The 24,001-nt window shown below is 34.3% G+C and overlaps 1 protein-coding gene across 1 annotated transcript in view; it reads left to right on the forward strand.

Moving 5' to 3' along the window:
- The window catches only part of ACTR3 (actin related protein 3), a 59,157-nt gene extending 39,001 nt beyond the window's left edge, over positions 1 to 20,156 (forward strand). The window contains exons 7-12 of the mRNA XM_006742511.3: positions 1,598 to 1,741; positions 3,726 to 3,899; positions 13,058 to 13,150; positions 13,343 to 13,468; positions 17,333 to 17,416; positions 18,737 to 20,156. Of these exons, the coding sequence (XP_006742574.1) occupies positions 1,598 to 1,741; positions 3,726 to 3,899; positions 13,058 to 13,150; positions 13,343 to 13,468; positions 17,333 to 17,416; positions 18,737 to 18,832 (717 nt within the window). The 3' untranslated portion in view covers positions 18,833 to 20,156. The remainder of the gene's footprint in view (positions 1 to 1,597; positions 1,742 to 3,725; positions 3,900 to 13,057; positions 13,151 to 13,342; positions 13,469 to 17,332; positions 17,417 to 18,736) is intronic.
- The last annotated feature ends 3,845 nt before the right edge of the window (positions 20,157 to 24,001 follow it).

Consider the following 24,001-nt stretch of genomic DNA (forward strand, 5'->3'; position numbering starts at 1 on the left):
TTAGGGGGAGGAAGAGGGAGAGGGACCAGCACACTCACACTGAGCGGGGAGCCCTATGGGACCAATCCCACAACACTGAGACCATGACCTGAGCTGAAATCAAGAGTTGAATGCTCAACCAACTGAGCCACCCAGGCATCCCTGCCTTTAATATGTCTTATTGTGCTGGTCTACTGACTCTGAACTCTTTCAACTTATGTACATCCTTTGGAAAAGCATTTTGCCTGCATTTTTGAAAGATTTTTTACTTGGTGTAGAATTTTAGGTTGATAGTTTTTTCCTTTCAGTATTTTAAAGATGTAGTTCTAATGTCTTTTGGTTTACATTGTTTCTGAAAATAAGTCTGCTGTCATTCCTGTGCTTGTTTCTTTGTGATATTTCTTACTTGTCTGGCTCCCTTCAAGATTGTGATGTACCTAAATGTGTTTGTGTGTGGTGTTTTTTTTTTTTTTCTTCCCTTTCCCATTTCTTCTTGGGGTTTGGGTTTGTTGAGCTTCTTGAATCTATAGATTTGTAGTTTTTTTTTTTTTTTTTTTTTTTAATCATACCTGAAAATGAGACTAGCTGACTCTGCTTGGGTTCTCCGACCCATTATTGCTGCCTGGGAACGCTTCCTAGGCAGTGAGATGGGATGTTTATAGCACTCCTATTGTTTGTTTTCCCTTATCATTGGGAACACTGCCCTACTGTACCTGTTCAGTGTCTGAAAATGTTTATTTCATTTAATTTGTCCTGTTTCTTTTCTTTAAGGTGAGAGGATAAATCCAATCCCTAATACTCTGTCATGGCCAGATGATACTCTTTGATAATGAAATTTAATTTTTTTTTTTAAAGATTTTATTTATTTATTTGACAGAGAAAGACACAGCAAGAGAGGGAACACAAGCAGGGGGAGTGGGAGAGGGAGAAGCAGGCTTTCCCGCTGAGCAGGGAGCCCGATGCGGGGCTCTATCCCAGGAGCCTGGGATCATGACCTGAGCTGAAGGTAGATGCTTAATGACTGAACCACCCAGGCACCCCAATGAAATTTAATTTTGTCACATTATTTTTTGTACTTCCGACTCCTATCAGTAAATTTATGAATTCATTGTGTAGAATGTAATTATTTGGCATTATTGATAATGCATATAATGCCTCAGCCTTGTGAAATTGGTACCTACTTCATTAGGAAAAATGAGTTTGTGGATTAGTGATCAAATTTCCTACAATGCTATCTAAATTGTTTATCGAAATTATAAAAGATTTTAAAATAATTTCCTATCTGGTCTGCTGCTATCAGAACATTTAAAACTTCTGAAATTTGTAGTTTCTGTGTTGTTCAGTCATTTCAGTCTTGGTTATAAACTCTTACCAGTAAAAGAATAATCTAAGTTCTGGCCATTCTTGTTCATAATATGTGTACAGTATTATAAATTATATAATGTATTGTGAGGAATACAGTTGAAGAATAAAGACTAGAAGAATTCTCCTAGGATAAAGCAATATTTGGGAATATAAACACACTAATTTGAGAAATTAATCTTTGATGGTTATTTAGGTTATATTAATTTTGAAATCATTGAAAGTAAATTTGCCACTTTTTTTTTTTTTCATCTAGGCTGAAGGGTATGTGATTGGCAGCTGTATTAAGCACATTCCAATCGCAGGACGAGATATAACATATTTTATTCAGCAGTTGCTGAGAGACCGAGAAGTAGGAATCCCTCCAGAGCAATCCTTGGAAACTGCTAAGGCAGTAAAGGTAAAAAAGTAATGATGAAAGTATGATTCAGTTAGAAATTAAAATCAGATTTACAATATTAACATGAGAAACTATCAGGTGAAGAACAGTACTTAAAAAAACCTTTTGTTTAGCCAATTGTAAATTATTACTCTTAATTATATATATGTTTTCTCTGTATTTCTTGTAAGGAAATTTTGCAGGATTATCAACTCTGTGCCTATTGTCTCCACATTTCACATTTGAGTCAAGAACATTTTTTTTTTTTTTTTAAAGATTTTATTTATTTATTTGAGAGAGAGAATGAGAGAGAGAGAGAGAGAGCATGAGATGGGGGAGGGTCAGAGGGAGAAGCAGACTCCCTGCCGAGCAGGGAGCCCGATGCGGGACTCGATCCCGGGACTCCAGGATCATGACCTGAGCCGAAGGCAGTCGCTTAACCAACTGAGCCACCCAGGCGCCCGAGTCAAGAACATTTGTACCAACTGACGTTAGCATACATTTTTGTGATTATTCCCTGTAGTAAAAATAATTAGTTCACTTCACAGTCCTTGTATCTCAGTTTCTTCACTGAATTCCTTATTTTAATCCTAACAATTTTCTGTTAAAAAAAAATTTTTTTTTTATGTAATTGTTTCATTTCACTATAGAATAGAGGTGGTGTTTGGCTCAAGTGATATAGCAAACAGAAGAAAAATGTGAAGACTAAGGTGTTTTAATAATTTGTATGTTATATAAGTCTTTGTTAGATTAGTGAGTGCTTCATGTAAACTGTCAAAATACTTAGCATTGCTTTTTAAATTTATCATTTGCCAACCTACAAAAATTTCAGTGGGTTTCTCATATGTTTTCAGTATGTGAAAGCAAAACTGCCCCAGCAAAAATAACTTTATTGCCTATCTTTGCCTGATTATAGGGTTTCTTTCACTCTTCAAAGGTTAGGAATGAAGAAGAATTTACTACTTCCTAGTAGTAAAGGAATTACGAAATGGCTGCCAAAACTTACCCAAAGGGTGGCATCAAAATTAAATATATAAAAAATTAACATGAATACTGCTTCAGCATCTTTGGGAAGCCTGTGGAGTTTAAAAAAATAACAAAAGCAACAAGGATTCACATCTGTTGGAGAGAATACTGATGCTCAGTCTGAATGTCTTTTAAGAATTATCATTTCCATGTAATTCCTACTTCCAACGTTTGGAGAAAGAAGAGCTACAACAACATAATCAAATTGTCCTTTGTTTTCCATAGTCTTTCCTTTTATGTCTTTCGATTATTAGTAATAATGTTTGCATCTGTCGTGGAGTAGAATTCTTGATGTACAAAAATATGTGAAATGTGTGTTTTTCTTTTAAAAAAAAATGAGACTTGGATTTGGGAGTCCATAAATTGCAAATAGAATGTTATAACCCATAACATTTTTTAATTGCGTTTTTGATGAAAACTTTTACTTAGTACTTATAACCAGATATTCAACAATTTAGCATTGCAGGTGATATAGTAAAAAAGAATAGTTTTTATTTTCAGCATTTTTTCTCTTGCTCATTTACTTAGACCATATTCAGTTTTATTCCAGGAAGGTATTAAGGATTAAGGGTCTGTATTATATTGTGAGTTATATCAGCTATTACTTATTCTCCAGTTCTGTATTTATTTTATGTTTTCTCCTCTTCATAATGCAAACTCCATTAATTATTGGAACTGTATAAAATGTTGAATGACATTAATGTATGTTTTCATGAGATAGTAGAGGTTCTCTTTAGTTGGTCAAATCTTATTCACTTTATATATGAAGTCAGGAATTACGTGTAGGAGATGAGAGATGAGTTGTTTATTTGTACTAAACATAAACTAATGTCCTAACATAAAATTTTCTTCAGCTTAATTTCTTAATTTTATTTTCTGAAGATATTTGTTCATTTGATTCTAGTTTGCTAAAAATATGTCATCCTTTTCTACTGTTCCTAAAATGAAGAAATAATTACTCATTTCTTTGTTTTCTTAGGAGCGCTATAGTTATGTCTGCCCAGATTTAGTAAAAGAATTTAACAAGTATGACACAGATGGATCAAAGTGGATTAAGCAATATACTGGAATCAATGCTATCTCAAAGAAAGAATTTTCTATTGATGTTGGTTATGAGAGATTCTTGGGACCTGAAATCTTTTTTCATCCAGAGGTAAGTTTTTTTTTTTTTCTTTAGATGGAATTGTTTTGAAATATTCAGCAGAAATTATCAGTCAACCATAGAAATTCAGGAAAGAGTTAATCTCAGGAACTTTCTTTTGTCTACTAAAATGCTATAGTGAGTTATTTTCAAGAGGAAAAATTGCCTATGTGAAATAGGCTAAACAAGTTACTATTTTTCACATATTTAGAAAACTAAAACATGTCTTTTTTAATATTTGTGGCTTATGTGGGGTCATGGAAAGAGGGGAGCCTTTAAAATTTATGACCATTTAAATGAAATATTTTTGGAAAAGTTCTAGAACTACCACTGGCCCCATATAAAATAACCATTAAACCAAGAACCATTAGTTGACTATCATAACAAAATATTAGTAAAATAGTTTTCTGTGTCTAGGAAATGTTAGCAACATGCAGGTTTTATTAAGTTAATGAAATGTGTGCTTTAAATGAAAAATTCTTCTAGTAACTTAGTATAAGAAATTTATTAATAGGATTACATTAAATGCATACTGTGCTTATTTGGCATTAAAAACGGCTATTTTTAAATATTGTTTATTCACTTAGCAAATAGTGAATATAATTTTCATGGTCTCAGTTTAAGTATGGGATATTTAAAGATGAAAAATTGTTTTATGTTGCTCTTACTGAGTTTAGAATAAGGGAGATGAATATCTAAACAGGTGTAGTTGCTTTAATATGCATGGATTTGGGGAGGGCATAGGAACAAAGAGCATCTAAGTCTGCTTGGGGGAACTAGGGAAACTTCTTAGAGGAGGTGACAGTTGAGGATGAATATGTATTTGTCAGGCAGGTATGTTAGGGGAGTATCTTTCTGACAGAGGAGATAGGCTGGGTAGAAGTCTGGGATAGGAGAGAGCTAGATAATAAAATTATAAAGGAAGGGGTTGGTAGGAGATGGGTCCAGATGGGTGTTCATGAGGGACTAATATGCTATAGAAAAGAGTTTACTGGATTCTGTAGTTGTGCAGAAATCTTTAGCGCAAATGACACAGATTCATGTATGGTATTAGAAAGGTCACTCTGACTGCACTGGGTTGGGTGGATTGAAACAGAGGAGTGAATTGTGTTGGAAACAGGTAATGATGAGAGTGTGATTCAGTTAGAAATTAAAATCAAATTTACAATATTAACATGAAAAACTGGAAACAGGTGATTTTATTGCAGTTTTCCGGATGAAGCCTTCCATCTATTCCCCCTCTTCTGACATTAGGGATCCCATCTGCCCCTGCTCTCAGGCCAAGTGGTTTGGGTGGGTCTTGGGAGGGATGCCTCTGGATCCAGCCAGTCTGAGCAGGACATTCCCCCAGCCAAGGTGTTTGGTTCAGAGGTGGGCATGTGCCCTGAGCCCATCCAATCAGAGCGAATCCCAGGGATTCTGTAGGTACTCTTAGAAGAGCATAGCTCTCCTAGTGGATTTGAATCTGAGGAAGAGAAGCTCATCACCAAGTGGAGCCTTAGAATGAAGCCAACACATGGGAGAAAGTAAGGTCAATAAAAATGAGAAAGAGGTAAGGGAAAAGCAATAGAATCAGCATGACTTACTGATTACTTAGATGTGAGGGGAGTAAGAATATAAAGAATCTGTGATGATTCCCATATGTGTATCTTGAACAACTGGATGTGAAGGATATGAACAGGGATTGGAGATCATAATGAATTGGCATATAGCTGTAAGTTGGGAGCAAAGGAGTGAGCACCTGGGATAAGGCATTGTGGTCGGACAAGTATATGGGTGTTTTAAGGCTTAGCACATTTTCTTTGCAATCTTTAAAATAAAAATTCATAAAAGGATATATGTACATAGTTTTAAAAGTCACATAACACTGACAGGCTTAAACAAAAACAGCAGCTCCTCCTCCTCCACCCCTACTCTCACTCTTTTTGTGTTCTGCAGAGCATTCACTAGCTCTCACTTAGCCAGCACTCTTGGTAATTACCTGCACATTTCCAGATATTTGTCCTCCTATTTCTTGACATAGCAATGTAAGTAATTATCTACCAACTTCCTTTTAGGTTAGTTGATATTTCCTTAGACCCTCTTCCCTCAGCCTGTCTGTATGTTACGTTATAGTTATTAGCTAAATCAGTAGTTTCACAGTATATGAATAGTATTATATTGTTAATGTTTTTTGCTTTTGAGGCAAAATTGTAATATTGTAAATTTTTTCTCTTAAAATTGAGCTTTTCCTAAATTTTTGCCTCATTTCTTCATTTGTGTCATTTTCTCTTTGTTCATTTATTTCATTTATTCATTGAGGTTGTAATTAACTGTTTTTACAAGATCTGGAAGGGATCCTGGGGGTCTCACTATTTCTATATAGAGAAATTTAACAGGTTTTTTAAAACCTTGTTTTACTTTTCCTTGTGGTTTCTTATCGTTTCAATTTTGGGGACTTCAAGGTTCTACAGGGTGAATGGATTGACTTCTTAGCAGTATGCCCCTCTGGAAGCACTTAGGATGTAACATTCCTTTTTTGTAATTTTCTTTTGTCATTTTAGTAGTGATTTAAGAAGATAGATAACCACGTAGCTGGCAGTCAGGTCCCATTTTTCTCTGGGGTCGTGTGTATGTGAACTGCTGAAGTCAAATGAATTAAAGGTCATGGGTTAAGGAACATCAGTTGAAGTTGAAATACTGGAGAGAGATACTAAACCTCCAAGTGGAGGACAGGAATTAGAGAATTATAGAAGATCCAGGACCAAAGTCCTAGATGAATAGGATCATTACCCCAAGATAGGTAATAGCGTGGGAAGTAAGAGATATCTTGGATTTTAAAGGAGGAAGCATTTGAGTGCAGTACTCTTGACAGACATCCTCAGCTAAGGTCTTGACAGTCTTAAAAAAACCTTTGACATGTTAGATACGTAAATAAACTGTGTTGTTTTGGTTGTGCCGTGTTGCTTAGGAAAGGGATAATTGTCTGGATGTCAGTTTACCTTGTTGCTAATGTTTCATATATAATTTTTTTCTATTAATCTTTGTCATTTGATATACACCAAGCATTCTTCATTAAGTTTTTTAAAACTTTGAAACACCTTTTACTCTATAGCATTTTTTTCTTTGTAAATAATTTCTTCTGTGAGAAATCCATGTTTTTCTTTTCTTCAAAGTTGTTTTTTAAAATCAGTTATGTATATGCACATTGTTTAAAAGTCCTAGTTATTGAAATTCTGACAAAAACTAGGAGTGTCCTGCATACTTCTCTCCCTAATTTTTTTCCTGGAGGTAAGCACTTCAACCTTTTTTAGTTGATTCTTTTGGTGATTGCCTCCATAGCTACAGTTTGCTTTGGTTGCATTGCAGCTTCAAGTTTTTTCAGTTTTAGGCATTTTCTATCAGTTTCCAGCTATGGAGGAAGAGGATTGCCTTTTCTCCCTTTTTTTGCCATGACAAACAGTGCCTTTCCATACCTTTTTGTCCCAATAATTACAATTTCAGTTAGGTAAAAATTCAATGCCTACATTTTTGTGAACACAAATTTTAATCAGATCTGTGAACACAAATTCTAATTAGATCTGAGTCATGCAGTTTACCATGAAATATTTTCCTGTCCTATATTTTGTTTACCATGGGAAACAATAACTTATTTGCTTAGTTTTAAAATAATGATCCTTAATTCACCTCTAAACTCTATCCACCAGTTTTATAACTGTCTTCTCAGGATATTCAGATGCAAACGGTTTTAAAAGCAATTTATTTTTCCAGAGCATATGTTCACATGTCCCAATCTGAACCTGCTTCCTTCTGCACCTGGTACAGAGTTGTCATATTCCTTCACCATCATTGTGGGGATTCCTGTTGCCTCTCACTTAAATCCCTCTTCCCTCCATCCCATACCTTTCCCTTTCTTTATTTTGGTGGAAATCATTTCCCATTGGGGTTCCTGATAAAAAGGGCACATGAGGGATGAAAATTTCAAGACCTTGCGTGTCTGAAGATGTATTCATTTTATCTTCATACTTGTCTGATAATTTGGGTGTAGAATTCTAGATTGTAAATCATTTTTCTTCAGCATTTTGAAGCCTTAGCTCAGTTGCTTCCCATTATAACTTGAAGTAAAAAACTGTTCTGATTTCTAAACCTTGTACAGGGCCTGCTTTTTTTCTTTCCAGATACTTGTAGATTATCCCTTTGTTCCCCTGACATTCTCGTGTGCTCGCTCTGTTTTTTCTTCTAGTTGTACTTTTTCTTTTTGTTCCCCTCTCTAGGTGATTTCTTCAGTTTACCTTCTGAACCTTCTGTTGAATTTATTTCTGGTAACATACCTAATTTTCAAGGGTTTCCCCTTCATCTGCTCTTGAATATTTCTTTTTTATGATGCTGTGTTCTTGTTTCATGGTTGCATATCTTCTGGCTCTCTGAGGATGTTAGTCTAGGTTTTTTGAAGGTTTCTTCTTTCTGCATAGTCTCTTTCTTCCAGGATGCTTTTTCTCTTTGTTTTGATTCCTGTATTTTTCATGCTAGAGATTTTTGGGGGCCACTCATTTAAGAAGGGGACACTAAAAACCTGATTGGAAATCTGAGCTTTGTGGGTAGGGCTTTTGACTATGGTCTTTACTTTGGAGGAATGCCCGATGTGTGTTTCCTTAGATCATTTCAGATGGTTCGATTCCCAAAAAGATTACTGCCTGGAGGGTAGAGGTTGGCAGCCAAATGGGAAGAGGGTCAGCATTTGTGTGTTGGAGTGGGCTGCATACCTTCACTTAAAAGCCCCCAGCTTTCATTCCTTTCAGCCATGTATAAGAGTCTGGGGGCTCTCTAATTTATTCCCTTTAGAGAATAGATAAGCCACCTTTCTCCTTGGCTGAGGAGGAGGTATTTCATAGACTTCTGTAGTTGGGATCTGTGACTTTGCTTTTCACAGAGACTTTCAACCATTGTTCCTTCCTGTCCTTCTTCTATCTCACTTTCAGTGCTGATAGGTACAGCCAGTTCTTTTTGGGGGTGGTGGTGGTGGTGGTGATAGAAAACAGCCTTATTCTTGGCTTTCCCTACTGATGACTTACTGAGTGTTTTGGAGGGAGTGTATGGTCTTGTCCATCTGCAAACATTGCAGTTTGCCAAATTTTGTTGCTGTTTCTTCTCTTTCTGTTCTCTCCATACATTTGGGATTATTCCTTTTTTTAAAAAAATTTCTTTCGGGCGCCTGGGTGGCTCAGTCATTGGGTGTCTGCCTTCAGCTTGGGTCATGGTCCCAGGGTCCTGGGGTTGGGCCCCATGTCGGGCTCCCTGCTCGGCGGGGGGCCTGCTTCTCCTTCTCCCACTCCCTCTGCTTGTGTTCCCTCTCTCGCTGTGTCTGTCTCTGTCAAATAAATAAATAAAATCTTTAAAAAAAATTTCTTTATTGGTGCTTTTAGTACGGAGAGCAAGTTGAGATATGTGTGCTTATTAGTTCACCATGTTTTTCCAGATTAGACTTTTTTTTTTGTATACTATGAACTGTGTCACTTCCCAAGTGAATTTTAAGATTCTGTCTTCTGTAGTTCTAGATATCCTCTGTCATTTGGAAAATTCACTCTGTTTTTTGTTTTGGCTAGATGAAAGTGTAGGTATCTAAACTTGGACACTAAACATAAACTGTATGAAAGAGTAAGGATATTTATTTTTTGAATTGCTAAATTCATCACAAATGCTTGAAAGAACTGTTTTTAGACGGAATGGGGTTGGCACTCTGATTTTTTTTTTTAAGGGAAATTTAAATTTTTTTGACAAAGCTATTTGGACTGCTTTGTTTACTTGGGTGTATTCTCTATAAATTTTTCAGAAAAGAGGTTAGATACTCCTCCCTTGATAGCCACTTGCAGTAGTATTAAGACCTGATCAGAGAGCATTTAGAGACAGGACTAATCCTTTTGCTGAAAGTGAAAACAAAAGGCCTAAAAATATTCTTAGTGGGGACCCTAGGTTGAGCATAGTCAAGTATTGAGTAACCTACAACAATTTATTGTTAATTCTTACTCTTTCCCTTTATTAAGTATCCATTGTTTGCTGCTTTACTACATATTCTACTCATTCTCACCTGGGATTCTATATAGCACAATGGTCCATGAGCTTTTTGTGAAGATGTATTTAAATCAGACTTCATTTCTTTCTTTGCAAATCAGAGTATCTGTGGGTTGATTATGAGTATGTGAATATATAAAGCTCATATAAATTCTTTCCTTTGTATGTTCTTGATTAAAAATTGTTATGAGAAGGGCAGGAATGAATGACCCTATTCCTGCCTTTTACTTGCTCATGTTATAGCAGATAAACTGTCTTAAAGGTTAAGGAAGGAATTATGGGAGGGTTAATCTGTTGAGCACATGCGCTCCTGTGTGTGTGTGTGTGTGTGTGTTGTTTAGGTAAATATTGAAGGAATATGGCTAACAAAGACAGTGTAGAGAATTTGTAAGTTCTGTATTAATAAGTTGATAAGATACTAAGATATTGTAGAACATATTTTCTGTCATTAATATTTTCTATTGTTAATGTTCTTTGTCCACATTTTGGGGATTAAATCTCATGACAAGGTCTCAGGTTGAAGTATCATTATGGGATCATAAAAGCATGTTGAGAGAACTTAAGTTTCCTTAGAAATTTCATAGTCTAAAATCTAGAGAATTTCTACAGGTCACAAAATAAAATTTTCAGGATTCCAATTCTTTTGCTCATTCTAGTTAATGGTGGACTGAGCCATTCTCTGCCTCTAAACTAAGCTTGTGTATACATGGCATACAGAGCCAGCCAAGTTGAGTTATATTCTCCCATTTTCACAGAATACAATATGGACAACTTCTGACAGATGGAACAAATAGTCTATAGGTTGCTTTCTCAAGGTTCAGTATGAGCCACATTTCTATACCCACTCTTAGGTATTCATTATCCCAAGGAATTCTATATCCCTGTTAGGGTTTCTTATGTACACTCATCAGCATGCTTCAGAAGGATAGATGTTGGCTGCCATTTTTTTCTCTTACTATGATAACAGAAGTCAGTAGAATCTTTGTTAGGGATATCTTCATCTAAATTAAAATATCTTGTATCATTATGCTTCATCACTTAAGTAACATTAAATCTCTTTTCATTGTATGCCCAGACTCTAAATAACTTCAAACTAATTTTAATAACTGGAAAAAATGGACATATCTAATAGTTACCAGTCAAGTTATAGAATCCGTTTAATGAACAAAGGAATGTTGTTTCTCCCATTAGACAAGCTAATGGGAAAAATGAGAGGCCAAGAGAGGTGGTTGGCAACTCATTTTCTAGACAGTTACTTTAAATTTTATTCATTTGAATAAAATAGACTTGTTTATTTTGACAAATTAGAGCTGAATTTTGACCTTAATACCTAGGAAAAAAGAAAAATCCCATGTAGCATTTCCTTTCTAATTTTAAAGAGTAATACATGGCCACTTACATATATTTTTGCAAATTAGGTCTTTGTTCCAGAATACAAGTTTAATTCTGAGATCTAACATTTCCAAATTATTTATATATATATGTGTGTGTATATATATATGTATGTATATGTTTGTATAGCTCCTCTTAGGAAATACACAGTATGATTTTGGAGGGTCATAGGCCTGCATGTAAAAATAAATGATGGGGAAGAAAGGAAGCCTTCCTTAATCTTATTTCTCCTTGTATACAAGACCTGATGTTGTATATAAAATTTTTAAAAAAATTTTTAACCTCATTCTGTTTCCATAATAATTGAAGTTGTCAAACTGCTTTACATCTCAAACCTACCTATCCAGTCTGTTAAGGAATTCTGAAAAGTTTTGTGTAATACGTGTACCTTCCATTCCAAATAAATACATAGTAATATTTTAATATTTATCATATTGAAATCTTATTTTAAGAAGTAAAATATTATAAAAAGAGTATCTTACCTTCCTCAGACCTTTTCCTTTTCTATTTGGTTTCCATCCTTTTTCCTCCTGAGGGCAGTTGCTGTCATAAATTTAGTGTATATCCAGTTCTTATGTTTAACTGTGCATGTATTTACAAAAACATATATTTTTAAAGGATTTACATATTTGGAATAACTCAAGTTTTTATGAAGTTATATTTTTAAAAAATGAGTTTTGCTTTTGAGTGTCAGCTATTTGGAAATAGTTTAACTATGGTGTATCATCATGTGAGTATACAGTTCTCATTATTCATAGTAGATACTCCTATAAAGTTGCTGTGAACGCTGAATTAGTGAATACTGAACCATTGCTCATAGCGGGAAACGGTTCAGTTCTGTGAGCCTTAGATTCCAACACTTTTGTCAGCTGAACATGAAACCTTGTTTTATTTGTGTTTCTGTTTAAAGACACACTATTTAATATATATCGTTGATTTATTAGCATTGATATCACGGCCAACAGCAAAACTGTGACTCATGCCTGAATGCACCTTATCCAAAACTGTATTTTCTCCATGACATATATCACAGCCTTAAGCTTAGGAACAGTAGATGGCACTTTGGCACTACTGTGGCTGGGGACCCTTTTTATTTTATTTTATATTTATTTTAAGTTTATTTGAGAGGGAAAGAGCAAGCGAGAGCACAATAGCACTGGGAGGGAGAAAGCAGACTCCCGGCTGAGCAGGGAGCTCGATGCAGGGCTTGATCCCAGGACCCTGGGATCATGACCTGAGCTGGAGGTAGATACCCAACTGACTGAGCCACCCAGGTGCCCCGGGGACCCTTTTAAATAGCAAAATCACCTGCAAAAATGTGGAAACTGTGACACTAAATAGATCATGAAAAGGACACTTACTTACAGCATAAAAGCTGAAATGAATAGACAGCATTTCCTTGTTTGACCTCAACTACAAATGTGTCGGTCAACTCATTTTCAGAGCTCTGCTCATGTGCATGCCTACAGATTTTTACCAGCTCATGCTATATGTGTGGTTTTACATTTTTGCTATTCTGATAGTTATGAAATGGTATATATCATCATTACTGTAATTTGATTTCTTCTGAAATCTCTGATTTCTGTGTCTTTAATTTTGAATTAGAGACCAGAATTTGTTTGTAAAAAGTTCTTTTATTTTTAAACTGAAAACTTTCTTAATTTTTCATTGTGATATGTATTAGTAGTGATCTAATCTCTATCATATATCCACCTTTACTTACTTTTCAGTTTGCTAATCCAGACTTTACTCAACCTATCTCAGAAGTTGTAGATGAAGTAATTCAGAATTGCCCTATTGATGTCAGACGTCCTCTCTACAAGGTCAGTATTTACAGCAAAATTGTTCAAGGTCTTCTTTTAAAAAACTTCTTTATATTTCTGTCCATTGTTGAATATTAAATTTAAAAATCCTCTCTATGATAGTATTTTAATACTATTTCTTATGTCTTTATTTTTCTCTTTCTCTCTAAATAAAAGTCATACTTACTTATTTATTTTTCTCCACTGATATAGAATATTGTCCTCTCTGGAGGTTCAACCATGTTCAGGGACTTTGGACGTCGCTTGCAAAGAGATTTGAAAAGAACTGTAGATGCCAGGCTGAAATTAAGTGAGGAATTGAGTGGTGGCAGATTGAAGGTTGGTTTTCTTAGTTATTAGGGGGAGGGTTGATGGTGCCTTGATTATTGTAATAGGGATGGGAGATGTCAGCCAACTTTTGCTTTTATTTAGGAAAATAAGGATTTCTATCAGACTTTCTAATGGAAAGTGGTTAATCATATTGAGATCTTATTTTAAGAAATAAAATACTAACAAAAAGAGTACCTTACCTTCCTCAGACCTTTTCCTTTCTCTCTTTGGTTTCAATTCGTTCTTTTTCCTCCTGAGGGTAGTTGCTGTCATGAATTTAGGTATATCCAGTTCATGTTTTTAACTATGCATGTATTCAGAAAAACATACGTTTTTAAAGGATTTACATATATGGAATCATTCAAAAATATCATATTTATGATATTCTTGGTCATTTGATTCCTCTAGGATATTACCAACATTTCTGGAAAATATTCTTAGTCTGTGTGAGTGACATTATTTCATATGTCTCTCACAGATAACGTATATAGAGAAGAATTCCTTGCATACTCTAGGGATAATATTCCTTAAGGATCCACACAATTTTAAATAGTACTATAGCAGTACAACATAGCCGAGTTGAGAGAGAAGCTGATGTTGTGGGGTCAAGCCTGCTTGCACAGACTCATTCTAGCGTCCCCCACAGCAGCCTCATAGTGTGAAATCGAATTGGTGGTTTAGCAGAAATAACTTTCTTTTACATGTCCTGGACTTTGGGTTTGCTGTCAAAATCAAAATTAATTTTAAATTCTCAGATATCTGCTTTCTATATTTATGAGACAGTTTTTCAGTAAATATTATGTTTCATCCTTGTTCAATGTAGAATATTGAAGCAAAACATTGATTTAGAGGATACATTGCTTAATAAAAACACGTTTTATTCAGCTTGGAAAATTATCAAGAATTAGGGCTTCATCTGAGACTACTAGTCGTTCAAAATTACTTAAAAGTAAAATACAATCCTCTAGGGTTTGCTGCTGCTTTAGAAATTGCATGACCACTGACTGTTTTCAGCCCCTAAATTTTGATTATCTTAAATTTATCTCTTGGGGAGCAGTAAAAAAGTGTGTTTAAGTAGTTGTTTAGTTTGTGGATGGACTCATTATAGACATACAAAATGAAACATGCTGTTTTTGAGTGTAATATTTTAATAAAGTGAAAATTTAACATTTTTAGGCTTGTACATTTAAAAAACAAGAAATGAGGAATTTTTTTTTCCCTCCGTGATATCAGTACTGTACTGACATTAATGATACAGGAGAAATCCAGTTTACTGGAGGACTCTGCCTCCCTTTTTATTTTACTTGATATTCTTACTGATTTTCATATCATTTTAATATATCTGTATCTAAATCTGGCTTTATTGCCTTTCAATCTGTAATTTTTAATGGCAACTAAATAGCTTTTCTTAACAAAAAAATAAGCCATTTTTTATGACATGTAAATATTTTTAAACTTTTTATTTTGAAATAATTTCGTACTTACAGAAAAGATACAAAACCTAAAGGAATTCCTTTATATCGTTCACCTAGATTCTCCAAATGTTAGCATTTTATATTTGCTTTATTCTCTATCTATAAAGATACGTACCTATGCAAATATACACACATGCAAATATTTTTCTCTGAACTATTTGAGAGTGAGTTGGAAATATAATGTCCCATCACCCCTAAATATTTTAGTGCGTATGTCCCAGAACAGGACATTGCAGTTGTCAAAATCACAAAACTAATCTTGATACAATAAAAAATCTAGTTATAGACCTGATTCAGGTTTCACCACTTTCATTATTGTCCTTTATGGCAAAAGGGAGAAAAAAAATACTGGTCTAGAATCCAGTCTAGGACCACATGTTTGAATTAGTTATTATGTCCCTTTAATCTGGAGCAAGTACTCAGTCTTTTTTTTGTATTTTTTTTTTTTTTTTTTTAAGAGTTTATTCATTTTGGAGAGAGAGTGAGCAAGAGAGTGCACGCAAGTGCTCTTGAGTGGAGAGGGTTAGAGGGGGAGGGAGAGGGAGAAAGAATCTGAAGCAGACTCCACACTGACTGAGCCACCCAGGTGCCCCTTTTTTGTCATTCTTATTTAACCTTATTGCTTTTGAAGATACAGACCATTTATTTTACAGAATGTTTCTCAGTTTGGGATTGTCTGATACTTCCTCGTGATTAGTTAGGTTCAGATTATGTACTTTTGGCAGTAATACCACAGAAATGATGTTGTATCCTTTTTTAGTGGATTGTATCACTAGACACATGGTATAATTTGTCCCAGATGTTAATTTTGATCAGTTGGTTAAAGTTGTGTCTGCTGGGTTTCTCTATAAAGTTATTATTTTTTCTTTATGTGTAATAAGAATCCTATGGGAAGATACTTTCAGACTATCCTGTTTCTTATCAAACCTTGAACCACTGGTTTTAACATCCATTTTTCTTTCCTAAAATAGTTACCACTGTGTGGTAGTTGCCAGCTGGTATTTTGTAAATTCCATCATTCCTTCTATGGTTTTTAGTCTCATTTTACTGTAAGGAAGAATTTTTCTTTCTCATTCATTCAGTAATACCTCTATAAAAACCTGATTTTTCATATTATTCTTTAGACTATATCATCAATATCATTGTGATAAAATAACCTATCATTAATACTATTAATATCTTTAATTTTGATGCTCAAATTTTTTTCAGATTTGGCCAGTGGGAGCCATTAAAGGTGGCTTTTTGTCCTTTTGATGTGGCCCTAGTATTCTTTAGGCTTTTTGCTACTCTTTGACCCAGCAAAATAATTCAGATTCATCTTGTACTTTCTGTTCTTCAATATTAGAATCAACCTTTTTTTTTTTTTCCTGAGACACCCTTGTTCCTTTTAGTGGAAAATGCTATTAAGGAACCAAATTTTGGGGATGGGTGGCTCAGTCAGTTAAGTGTCTGCCTTCGGCTCAGGTCATGATCCTCGGGGTCCTGGGATCAAGTCTTGTATCAGGCTCCTTGCTTAGTAGGGAGCCTGCTTCTCCCTCTGCCTGCCACTCCCCGTGCTTGTGTGTGCTCTCTCTCTCTCTGACAAATAAGATCTTTAAGAAAAAAAAAAAAGGAACCAAATTTTGGACACTAGGTATATTCATTGTTACTGAGGGTCACTGCCTCGGGCCTTCTTGGGAGTCAGAACTAGGATGTACTTGTGTGCATGTATATACACACACATCTGTATCCAGTTTTGTATTTATATAAATTAAGAACTCTTAATTCATAGTGATACTACTAGCTCCAGAATACCAGAAGTTCATTGTAGCCTTCCACTTTTTCATGTTTGTAATGCAGTTCTCTGACAGTGAGAAACTTGGCTTCCATTATCTACAGTGTATTGATGTTTTTGCTCGAACTGGAATACTTATTATAGTGCTTTCAGAATTGTTAATCCACAGTGAGAAGTATACTAACTGGAGTTCAATATTTACTTAGTTTTTATCTTTTTTAAAAAAGATAAGGAGAGGGAGGGAGAGTCCTAAGCAGTCTCTTGACCCTGAGATCATGACCTGAGCTGAAACCCAAGAGTCAGAGGCTTAACCCACTGCGCCACCCAGGCCCCCTACTTAGTTTTTATCTTAAGACAGAGGGCTAGTCATAATACTGTGTTCATAAATTACTTGGGTTAGTCCCTTTCCCCACTTCAGTGTGGTTGTTACTGTTTTTGTTTTTTTTTAAATAAAATTAGCTTAATTTGTTTCTGTTGTATTCTGTTTTGCTTTATGTGCATCCTGCCTCTTTTAAAGTTTTATTTACTTTTGAATATACAGTTTTGTGTATATACATTAAAAATTAAATGATACAGAAATTATTTGAATTTACTGTTGAACTGCTCTTACTGTGTCATTTTTAGCCAAAACCTATTGATGTACAAGTCATTACACACCACATGCAGCGATATGCAGTTTGGTTTGGAGGATCCATGCTGGCTTCCACGGTGAGATAAAGCTTACATTTAAAATTTGATTTTTTTTTTCCAGTTAGAAGAAATAGCCAATACATATACAATATAGAATAACAAGGGAAATTTCTTTAAATTTATCTGCAATATATCTGTATATTACATGAGGAAGTTTTAAAATTGGTTACATATATATGTACATAGTATTTTAAAAAGTAGAAGTTATTTGGATTTTATTTTTTGCTTGTTTTTTAGAGTGAAAATTTAGTTTTAAAATTCATCTGTAGGGAAAGTTCTTTTAATCTTGTGATGATACAGATATTAGAAGGTTCATTGTTTTTTCTGTGCAAATATTTAAAAACACTAAGATCACTGCATAGGAAGTATGATGTTCAAAAGTTAGTAGAGGGAATTATTCTAAGGGCCCTTTCCCCAAACCAAAACATCTTAAAACCTCTTTAAAAGGTAATTTAGCATCATTAGCCTATTAAATATCAGTGCTTTATCCTGTAGTACACATAATATTAAATAAAATGAAGAAGCTTTTATCTGAATTATTGAAAATTACATAAACTTGGATTTTTAAAACCATTTAAAAATAAGAGGTAAAAGTTACTTTCTTCCTTAATTTTAGTTATCTTCTGTTTGTGCCATATAATAATCTGGTGAGTTTGTAAGTTTGCCCTTTGAAGAAGTTAACAGAGAGAGAGCCTCTGTCTATACCAGACCTTTAGTGAGGAAAGCAAGTTAATCTAGAAGTTTTTGTATATGACTAAGAGGAGTTTATATTTTGTTTTATTTTAAAAATTTTATTTATTTTAGAGAGTGAGAAAGAGAGTGAATGTTGGGGGTGGGGGAGCAGAGGGAGAGGGAGAGAGAATCTGAAGCAGACTCCCCAGCGCTCAGCAGGGAGCCCAACGAGGGCTTGATCCCATGACCCTGAGATCATTGACCTGAGCTTAAAGAGTCGGACACTTAACCGACTGCACTGCTCAGGTGCCCTTTATTTATATTTTAGATTAATGCTGCTTTTTTAGAGTACTGATTTATTGTACAATGTGGGGAAATCTTATCAGAATAGTCTGAGCTTTTGAGAATCAGTCTTCCAGTCCTCAGACTTTCAGAATCATGCTGAGGTAGGGGGATATGTGTTAGGACATGTGTTAAATCCTACTCTTCATTTCTGATAAAGATTTATAGCTGATTTTAAGTCACGGTTTCTAGAATTTTTAAGCTTCATTCAAATATCGAGATGGACTAATAATAAACATTTTAGATTTAACAAATCTATTTTAAAGCATACTGAGAGGGTGGTACATTTTTGACCTTTGTAAAAATGCATGTTTTTATTTTCAGCCTGAGTTCTACCAAGTATGCCACACCAAAAAGGATTATGAAGAAATTGGACCTAGCATTTGTCGTCACAATCCAGTGTTTGGAGTCATGTCGTAAAATTGATTTCATAATTATTGGGGTTAGGGAGGTGGGGAAGAAATAATCTTTCTGATTACCTGTTTTGTCTGGATGGCTGGTTTTGAGGTTTTAAACCTGACTTGAAGTAAGAAGACCAAACATAATTATACAGGAATATTTTAATAAGTATATCAACATGAGAATGTAGAGGAGAGCCAAAATGATTAAGTGTTTTTCTTTAGACTGGATATTTGAATCTTATGTGTAACAAAAAGAAGTGGGTTTTAGTTCTTTCTGTGCCCTGATATTTTGTATATTATTGAATTATCCAAGATTTGATGGGATTTATCGGTATGTAGATAGCTCTATAATGCTTGAGTTGTACACTTCTAAGTGTGCAATGCAAGAGCTTGTTTATATTTCATACTTTTTATACTTTGAGGAAAAAAGTCAAAGAAAAACTAGTATTTGAGGAAAAACAAGTGACCAAGTAAAGGATAAATTAAGAAAAAAAAAAGCCTCATGAGACTTGGCGTACACACACACTCATGGGATTCCAGTTATTACAAATGGCTTCCACCCCCTTGTACCCCACAGTGGTTTTCTTTGCAAGTGCTTTTGGAACTAAGAAGCTAGTATCTTGGATTAACTGATGCCCACTAGTGCTTTCTGATTACTCGAATCCTGTTTCTTGCTTTAAAGAAAAAGTAAAGATAAGACTGTTGGACCAGTACTGCAGTTCTGTAGTGTCATTTCTTATTAAAAATAAATAATTTGATTACCAAAATTGGTATATTTAAAGCCTAACACCATTCTAATAAAGGCACAAATTTCTTTTTAATACTTGTTTCAAGCTCTTTAATCTCTTTATAAGTTAACTAATCTATTTTCTTCAAACCTCTGCAATAGTTCTTTAAAATCACAACAGTTGGTTAGCAAGCTCACTTTTTTATGTGCTCTAAACAAATAATTGTGAAATTTTAATACATTGAGTGCTTTCATTTTGATAACTGGATCTCCATTTGATATTTTCATTTGTATAACTCATTTGCAGTCTGAAAATTTTTTTAGTGCCAGTCCCTGACATATCATGGAAAGTTAATTTTCTTTGCATTTTAAAATATCTGGACCATGAAGAAAAAGTGATGAAAATAAATTAAAACTGAATTACCTTTTCTAATGTTTTTTTTTTTTTTTTAGAAGCAGTGTCATTCTACTTTGTGTGTATGTATTTTATATGATTTCTGTTTCTGTTGGAATAGTGGAATTCATTGAAATCTCTATAATGTGTATGGTAGAAAATATCTGTGAACTTGAAATTTTACCAGTTATATTTATAGAAGAATAAAAATAGAAGATGTTTTTTAGGCTTTTTAGAACTTCAGCATTAATGCCAGTGAACACTTGAACTTCATTATCCATGAAAATGCACATAGAATTAGTATATGTCTATCTAAAAGTTAAAGAACAATGGAAGGGTCTTTGTTGTTTGTATTTAATATAAAGATAGAATTGAGGAGTAAACTTTAGATTTCATTTAGAATGAAGCAGGATACTTAAAATTGTATTAATCATTTCTGTGAAACTTTGAGTATGGGAGTAAAGAGCAAAGTGTATGTCCTCTGGTAGTGGTAGTATCAGAATCAAAGATCTTTTTTTTTTCCCCCTCACTTAAAAAAGTAGTTCATGAACATGTTAAAAAAAAACAAACAAACAAAACTATTCAAACAGTACCAAAGAGTAGTGAAAGTAGGTTTCCTTTTCACTCTGTCTTTTCTTATTTTCCCATTACAGTTAGAAATGTCCTTGTGTCCTTGTAATTTTCTGTGAATACAGAAAGAAGTATAGCTCCCTTATTTTAACACGAATTGGAGTTTGCTACATATACTGTTCTTCATTCTGCTTTTTCAAAGATCTTTTGATACAGAACTAAATGGATAAGCATTAAAGATTTCATCCTCTTGGTCCAATAAAGTATTATTAGCATTGCCTTAAATATGTCTTTTCCACCTAGTATTATTGAATAGTAAATGAGTAAGCTCAAAAGACATGTTTACAGAGCCACAGATTACAATCTCATGCATACTTTTTAAAGATGTTAACTGATATAAAAATGTGAAGGTCAAAAATTTTCCTTTAAACTTACATGTATTTAGGGAAACAAGAAGACTCAAACGTTTCCTATATATTTCTTGATAACCCTTTTCCTCTGCCTTTATAGGACTTAGCTATAATATGATAGAAACAGTGCTCTTATTTCTTCACATCTTTCCTATCACTGTATATCGTTTTTCAACTTACAGCACCTTTGGTTGTATATGTATAGATGCTGGCCAAGATGAATTCAAATCTGCAGCACTGATTCGATGTCAAGCTACATGAGCATGGTACATTGGAAAAACACCAAACTGAGACCAGTGATTGAAATTTTTATTCTGGTTCTACAAATTGATGTTAGAACTCCTTCAACTTTAATTTTGTTGTTGTTGTTAAAACATGGAAGATAAATTTGTATAATCTTAGACAAATTCTTTGAACTTTCTGGACCTTAATTTAGTTTACATAGAAGGTGGTGTTATATGGATTGTATGGATTAACAATGCAGTTTTTATGATTTGTGAGAATTGATTCATTTGTGATAGTTAAGATGTTTTCTGATGTCTCCATTTTAATAGGCAGGGCTTTGATCAATTGGGAAATATTAACGGACAGAAATAAAGTAGATGATGTTTCTCGAACTTGCCTACTCTTCAGTAAGCTGGTTTTCACAACTTAATCTTTACCCCTTAGTAAATGGCATAGACCTTCTTCCGGTCTGCCTTCCTTTTTGATAAAACATACAGCAGTTATCTGTTCAGGTCCACCAATATAATTTTTTGGTTTGCTTTCAAAGCTACTTGAACAAGTTGAAATAACTGTTCCTGCAGTTATTTGTAGGAATATCTTCAGAAATAATAATATGAAGTATAGGGATAATAGGCTATTATATTATTTATTTACTTTCTCCAGAGAGGTCCTAGAGAATATATCTACAGAAATAGAAACTTTCTTCATTCAGATAACCATAATGGTGGTACCAGGGTACTTTGTAACATTGTTGATGAAATTATTTGTAGTGTCAAAGGGTATTTGTGCTATTGTAAAGTGTGTTGTTGCTCCTCTAAATACTGGACTAATCAGTCCGTGATAAAGTCCAGTGTATTTCTGCTTTTCTTACCAGCTCAGCTTTGACTCCTGTGACCTTCTACTCCTTTATCTGGTTCATATCACCATGCCTGAGTACCTCCAATAGCCTTCTGCAGTCTCTGTAGCTGTTAGCACCTAGATTCCCAACTTAGGTTAATGTCACTAAATATATTACCTAAAGTACACAGAAACGAACATACTTAAAACTCTGAGTGAAACCTCCTACTCTGTGCCCTAGAGCGTATTTCAGTGTGATAGCATGTAGCCTATACTCTTGGCCATGGGCAGATTTGTCAGCAAGAAGTTATGGGGAACTTTTACACCAAATCCTAAAAATAAGTACTTGGTTTTTATAGTTAGGCCCATATCACATCTAAGCTGATCTTAAGAATTTTTAAATCTGTAGGAGGGTCTGGAGACTTGAAAGGATTTCTGCTACTCTTCGTTGATGATTCCTCAATACTGTTCATTCCTCTTCCATAGTATTTGTTTATCAGCATACCAGCACTTTCATGATAATGTGCTTGGTCTTGATAGAATCTTAACAAAAATAAATTAAAATCTGGTTGTCTCTGGTACTTTCTATGCCATAACCCAGTTTAACTGATGGCACTTGGAACTTGGGAGCTGAATTAAATAACACCTATTTGATTTCAGAATTGTATTAATCTTGCTCCAAGTGAATGCAGCAGCAGTAAAAAAAGGGTACAAAAATACAAATGAATGATTTAGCAAAAATGGCAACTGAAAGAAAAAACTGAGAAAATTAAAAATTAGAAAAAAATTGTGTTATTTTGATTTAACAAATGATTGATCTTTACTGTTTTTCAGCATTCTATCACTTTTGGTGACTTTTATACATTACATTAAAACTAAGGTGCTGAATCAAAATGGTTTCACATTTATTCAAACACTACAACTCATTTATACTACCCATGTACTGCATCAGGTTTTGGGCCTCCAGTTCCAGAGGCATTTCTTAACCACATACTGTGTTTCAGTCACTGTCTGATGATGAATAAAACTTTCTGTCCTGAGCTAGTGTAGTGGTAAATACACAGAGGAGTGAGATTTCAGAGATGTCTTAATAAGCCTAGGATTTTTCTTCATAAAGATGATGTTGGTTGTGGTGGTGGTTTTGAGGGAAAAAAACTCGGCTAAGTACGATAAAAGTTACAATGTGTGGCTCTTGTTTAAAATTAGTCTTTTATGTGTTCCTGACATTCTTAAAACAATGAGAAATGTTAAATCCAACGATAGTTGAAGAAAGTAATTTCATAGTAGGGATCATTCTTATTCATTTGGTATTTCTAGTGCCTTACATATTACCTGGCACATAGTAGTGGTTCAGTAAATGTGTTTGATAGATGAATGGATGAGTGAATAAAATCCATCTTTCATTGTGAAATTAAAACTTTGAGTAATTTGTGTATATAGTTTTTGGTATCAAAAAATACCCATATTTATCGAGGAAGTAAAACTGAATTACTACATTTTTCTGTTCCTCTAGTTTTTATCTTAAATAAAACAGTGATATTCTGTATAAAACAGTGAAGGATTATTAAGTGATCATAAATTTTCTGAAGTGGGCCTTCAGTAGTTCTTTAGGTTTTGGTAGTTTTTAAGTCTTTGTAGTATAAATGATTGTGCACTCTAAAGCTGAGCATTGTACAATGCTAACTGAAATGCTTTAAAATATTTGGTACCATTCAACAACAATAGTAGAAACTCTACTAATTTCTAGCTTTGCTTTTTTGTGGACCAGTTTTGATTCTCTCTTATCCAAATCCCATTTTGAGATAATTTAGAGATAATGACTTAAATCAAAACTTCCACCATTTTCTTTTCTTTTTTCTTTATTTGAGAGAGCATGAGAAGGGGAAGGGGCAAAGGGAGAGGGAGAAGCAGGCTCCCCACTGAGCAGGGAACCTGATGCGGAGCTCTATCCCAGGATCCCAAGATCATGACCTGAGCCGAAAGCAGACGCTTAACCAACTGAGCCACCCAGGTGCCCCCAAATTT

This window comes from Leptonychotes weddellii, chromosome 3 (assembly GCF_054177405.1).
Source record: "Leptonychotes weddellii isolate Sample4059 chromosome 3, ASM5417740v2, whole genome shotgun sequence".
Lineage (NCBI taxonomy): Eukaryota > Metazoa > Chordata > Mammalia > Carnivora > Phocidae > Leptonychotes > Leptonychotes weddellii.